Genomic DNA, 5,453 nt, shown 5'->3' with positions numbered 1-5,453 from the left:
AGCTTAACATATAGTGACTATTATTATAATATAGTAACTATTGTACAAATATAGTAACCATTATAATCATATAGTCACTATCTAAGAAGCAGACAAAAATATACTCGAAATAACATATTACATAATGTAATCGTATAGTAACTATTATTTATCAAAAAGTCACTATAAACTGTTCTTAACATAGTAACTATCTTAAACACATAGTTATTGTTTTAAATTTATAATAACTTTCTAAAAAATATAGTAACTATTTTAAACACATAGTTACTGTTTTAAAGTTATAGTAACTTTTAAAAAAATATAGTTACTCTAAAAACTACTACTAACATAAACACAATGAATATTCCAATGACTATTAAAAACATTATTTCGCAACATAAATTAAAGGTAACTATATCATTTATATACTAACTATATGAAACACTAACCCTAATTTCACCTAAACAACAAACACTATTTCTACCTCTTGTGCTTTGCTGCATCAATTCTTAAAGTTCACAGCCTTTGTCTCTTTTTTCTAAATTTAAGGCATTATTTCTTCTTATACAAATGATATTGTAAAGTATTTTCGGAGATTCGTCACTAGATAGTGCAACTTTAGGACCTGGAATAACATGTGATTGATACTTCGTATTATTTTCTTATACAAATATCAAATATATATAGTAACTATATAAACCATATAGTAACTATATAAAACATATAGTGACTATTATTAAAATATAGTAACTATTGAACACATATAGTAACCATTATAATCATATAGTCACTATCTAAGAAGCGGACAAATACATACTCTAAATAACATAGTACATAATGTAATCGTATAGTAACTATTATTTATCAAAAAGTCACTATAAACTGTTCATAACATAATAACTATCTTAAACACATAGTTACTGTTTTAAACTTATAATAACTTTCTAAAAAATATAGTGACTATTTTAAACACATAGTTACTGTTTTAAAGTTATAGTAACTTTAAAAAAAAAGTATAGTTACTCTAAAAACTACTACTAACATATACTCCCTCCGTATTTTTTAAGAGATACACTTGGTTGGGCACGGGTCTTAAGAAGAATAAAAGAAGTGGGGTTGGGGTAGATATTTTAATAAATAAGTACATTGGGGATCATGTCCTTTTGAACAAGTGGAGGTGGGGGTGGGGTGGGTGTAGTTGTAAAATTATTTTTTAATTGGATGGTGGGTCATAAAGTGTAGTAGATATATTATTTAATTAGGTGGTGGGGTTGATAAGTTACCAAAAATGGCAAGTGTATCTCTTAAAAAAATACGGCCGGAAAAGGCAAGTGTATCTCTTAAAAAAATACGGAGGGAGTATAAACACAACGAACATTCCAGTGACTATTAAAAACACTAATTCACAACATAAATTAAAGGTGACTATATCATTTATATACTAACTATGTGAAACACTAACCCTAATTTCAACAAAACAACAAATATTTCGAATCACTCAACAAAATAATAACTATTGTACACATATAGTAACTGTTGTACACATATAGTAACCATTAAAATAATATAGTAACTATTGTACACATATAGTAACCATTAAAATTACATAGTACCTCTTTAAACCATATAGTTACTGTATTACTCATATAGTTACTATTTAAAATCGTGAAGTCACTGATCGAATTCGCGAAGTGAAAACAATACTTCGGTAAAACACAAAAATTAATTTCTTCAAAACAACAAATATTTTCAATTTTAAATAAAAATAGACTTAAAATTCTTTAAAAAACAACAAACCGAGATGTGATCTCTAAAATTTCTTGCGAAGATTTGTAGGCGAGCGCAAATTCTTCGATTCGATTTCGGCAACGACGAACCTCCTTCTTGATCTACTACTTCCTCCAATTTTTCCTCATCAAATAGATCCAATCATAAGAATTATAAGATAATTACGAAAAAAATCGAACAAAATCTAGAAATTTGGGCTAAATTTTGAAAAGCATAGAGAGAAAATGAAGAGAGAGAACAGAATGTATATCTGAAATTTTGAAAAATAAAAAAGTTTAAAACGTATATAAAGTGGGCTAGACACAAATCGCATTAAAACTCTTCAAAACACATAGTAACTCTTTAAAACACATAGTTACTATAATACACATATAGTTACTATTTAAAATTACAAAATAACTGTCACGTGACAGTTACATATGTTAACCATAAAAATTATTCTGTTGCCCTGGTCCACGCTAAGTTAGCATGGACCAGGTTTATATTAGTGTAAATATTGTATATATGTATCAGATAGATTACATAATTAGCTTTATCAAAGAAACCCTATTTGTTCTTTTAGGGGGAAAGAAACCCTAATATGTTACCGTCGCTTCTACGAACTTCTCTAATTTTCTCCGTTGCTACCCACCAAGGTATTTAGTTTTCTTGTTCCAATATCTCACAAACTATCAATTAAAATTTAAAACGTGCTTAAATTTAAAGTTATGCATATAATTGTCTCATAAAATTAGTTATGTTTTAATCATGAAATATTATTTTGAGGCAGTTTTTCTTCGATTTGGTGCTTTGTGGTGTTCTTGGTTGAGTAATCTAGCTATTTATCAGGTTATGGAATTAGTCGAATTACAAAGGGAACAATATTTTCTTTATTTTATATATTACACTTGTACTCAAAATTATACTTGTTTTGATCGATATTTTATAGATGCCGATAAACAATTTTTGATCAAATCCCATCCTGATGATTATACGTAGAACTACGCTTTTTTTGTTTTCCCTTTTCATTAACAGTTAAATTTATGCTATGTAGATGTCTCTTTCTCTACAAAAAAGGGGGGGAGAAGTAACCAACATCTTGAAGGAAAGGTTAGTTCTTTAATTTTGCTTGTATAATTCGATTTTAGGAAAATGCATATGCATAATTTTATGGATGATTTTATAATGTAACCACAATAATCTTTCTCTGATTGCATCTCTTTTGTTCCAGCTGTTCTAGTTCTTTTCCAAAAAAATTAAAGTTTTAAGATTTAAAACACTTTGAGTACAATTTTGTTGTTGCAAATAGTAATATATTTACTTTGTGATATTAATTTCTTTTATTATGTAGATTGCAAAGAGAAGGAAAGAGTTTACATGGAGTTTTATTGAAAAATATTGGAAAATGTTTACCAGAACATTTGATAATGGAGATATTGTCTTGGTTACCTGTGAGAAGTCTATTGCAATTCAAAGTTGTTAGTCATTTATGGTATGATATGATTAAGAGCCCTCATTTCATATCCATGCATTTAAAAAACTACTTAAACAACAATGATGATTGTCGCGATTGTTTCATTGCTCGATGTATGGTTACTCAAGCAGAAGAACTTTGTCATAAAAAAATATTGATAGATGGTGATGCATCACAAGGTTTTAGTATTCTAGGTTTGGAAGAAACAGAAACACCTATGTATAATGCGTACTTGTGTGGTCCTTGTGATGGAATCTATTATATGTGTGGGATGTATTCGCTTTGCAATGAACGTGGATTGTGGAACCCTGCACTCAACGAATTTAAACTACTGCCTTGTTTGATTAAGAAGCCTAATCTTGCACCTCGTTTGGCATTTAGTTGTTACAGGGAGTATTACGGATTTGGATATGATCGTTTTACTAAAGATTACAAAGTTATTATTATGAAGGGTTATACAGACACAAGAAGAAAAGTATCCGATTATAATGATTATTATTATAAAGTGACCGATTACCCTTTATCAGTTTTCATATACTCATTGAGAAATGATTCTTGGAGATATTGGGGCGATTTGAGAAAATCTTATTTTTTGAACTGTAATACATGTTATGTTTTTGTTAATGATAGTTTCTACTGGCTAGGGACACGTGAAGCATATGGTGATCAAAATTTCGAAGTGATAATCTCTTTCAACCTAGCTACCGATACTTGTCAAGAGTTGAAATTACCGGATTATGAGAAGCCGGCTAAAGACAGTCTTGCAATACATGATGAAGAAAGCTTAGTTTCGGTTAAAGATTTTGGGAAAACTTTAACAGAACTTGAATGAATAAGCTTAATTAGTTGCAGTACTTAATCAGATTAGTTTCGTTTCAAAATTTCTATAATCCGTTTAATAGCAAAATAAATTGGATTAACAACTTGTTTTTGTTGTTTATGGCCTTGTTTATTTTCTGTTTTGACCACCTTTTCGAGTTCCTACTAACTTCTTGATGGTTTTGTTTGGGGAAATGCATTTTTTTTAATGTCCCTGGTTCTAAATTATGTTAACAAGTTTCATTTGGTCCGTTTTAAAATTCTTCTTCTCAAACGTTTAAAATGCATGCATTGAAAATACTATGCTTATCAATAGTGTTTTGAGTGTTAAAACCTTGAAATTTACTATTCACAAGGGATTGAAAATTGAAACCTTTCCTTTAGAAGCTCTATATTGACATTTGCAAAGGTCTTGAGTTCAAACCCCCTAACTTACATATTCTTCTTCCTCTTTCCCCAAACCTTTAAACTTACAAAATTGTTCTACGAGTTGACATTATTGGAATAACGACTTGACATTATTTTAAATAGCAGGTATTTCAATTGTGACTTATTAGTAACTAAGTTACATTCTACCTTCATTAAATTAATTCTTAATTACTTAATTAGGCAACATAATTACCCAACTTATTTTGCAAATTGATTTCAATTTCTTGAGGGGACCGTGCGCGCTAGCGCGCGGTCCAACAACTAGTGTATTAAAAGGCTGATGGAGTGCAAAAATTTTGCGTAATTTTTTTCCCAATTTCACCCCTCCACCCCTTTGTTTATTACAGGCTCTTTTAGGTAATTTAATTTATTTTTGTTATTTGCATGATTGTCAAGCGTTGATTAAGAATAAGGTTATATTTTTTTCTCTGTTTCTTAAAAAATTGCATCATGGTTGACTTTACACTCTTCAACACATGAATTTGATCTTAATGTCTCGAATTAAGTGTAATAACATTTTTAAAAGTTGATATTTAGAAAATGTATATTGATATTAAGCTAATAAGACCGCACATGACTACAATTTTTCATACGTACATAAATAGTGTAAAAATCCAATGGTCATATATTAGGAAACTGAGGAAGTATGATAGATTGATAGTAGTTTACTCCGTTTTAGATAAGAGTTCATCCAGAAAAGTTCGTGATGTTGTAATTAATTAACTATCAATGTAATGTAGGAAGTTCTTACTATGTATGTTAGTTTTAAGGTATTATTTCTAGCATGTTGCCTAACTAGCGAGATTAAACGAATCTGTGCAGCACATGCACCGTATGGCTACCCGTTCTCAACATGGCATCTTCAAACCAAAACGTCCATTTAACTTTTCTGTCTCGGTTACCATCTCTCCTATCCCCCGTAACCCGAAAGAAGCATTATCTGACCCGAATTGGAAAGAGGCCATGTTAGATGAATTTAATGCTC

At 29.7% G+C, this 5,453-nt stretch overlaps 1 protein-coding gene across 2 annotated transcripts; it reads left to right on the top strand.

Moving 5' to 3' along the window:
* Window positions 1-2,296: 2,296 nt before the first annotated feature.
* Window positions 2,297-4,225, top strand: LOC110784422 (F-box protein CPR1-like). 2 transcript variants are annotated; one of them, XM_021988882.2, is made up of 3 exons: window positions 2,297-2,402; window positions 2,801-2,856; window positions 3,098-4,225. In XM_021988882.2, exons 2-3 carry the CDS (start codon window positions 2,801-2,803, stop codon window positions 4,050-4,052), a joined length of 1,011 nt encoding a protein of 336 aa, XP_021844574.2. In that variant the 5' UTR covers window positions 2,297-2,402; the 3' UTR covers window positions 4,053-4,225. The 2 variants fall into 2 exon arrangements, 1 of the variants encoding a protein (XP_021844574.2); XR_008926206.1 differs by having other exon boundaries at window positions 2,320-2,402; window positions 3,865-4,002.
* Window positions 4,226-5,453: the final 1,228 nt, after the last annotated feature.

The sequence above is a fragment of the Spinacia oleracea genome, chromosome 1, assembly GCF_020520425.1.
Source record: "Spinacia oleracea cultivar Varoflay chromosome 1, BTI_SOV_V1, whole genome shotgun sequence".
Taxonomy (NCBI): domain Eukaryota; kingdom Viridiplantae; phylum Streptophyta; class Magnoliopsida; order Caryophyllales; family Amaranthaceae; genus Spinacia; species Spinacia oleracea.
This window is presented reverse-complemented; position numbering and strand designations above follow the sequence as displayed.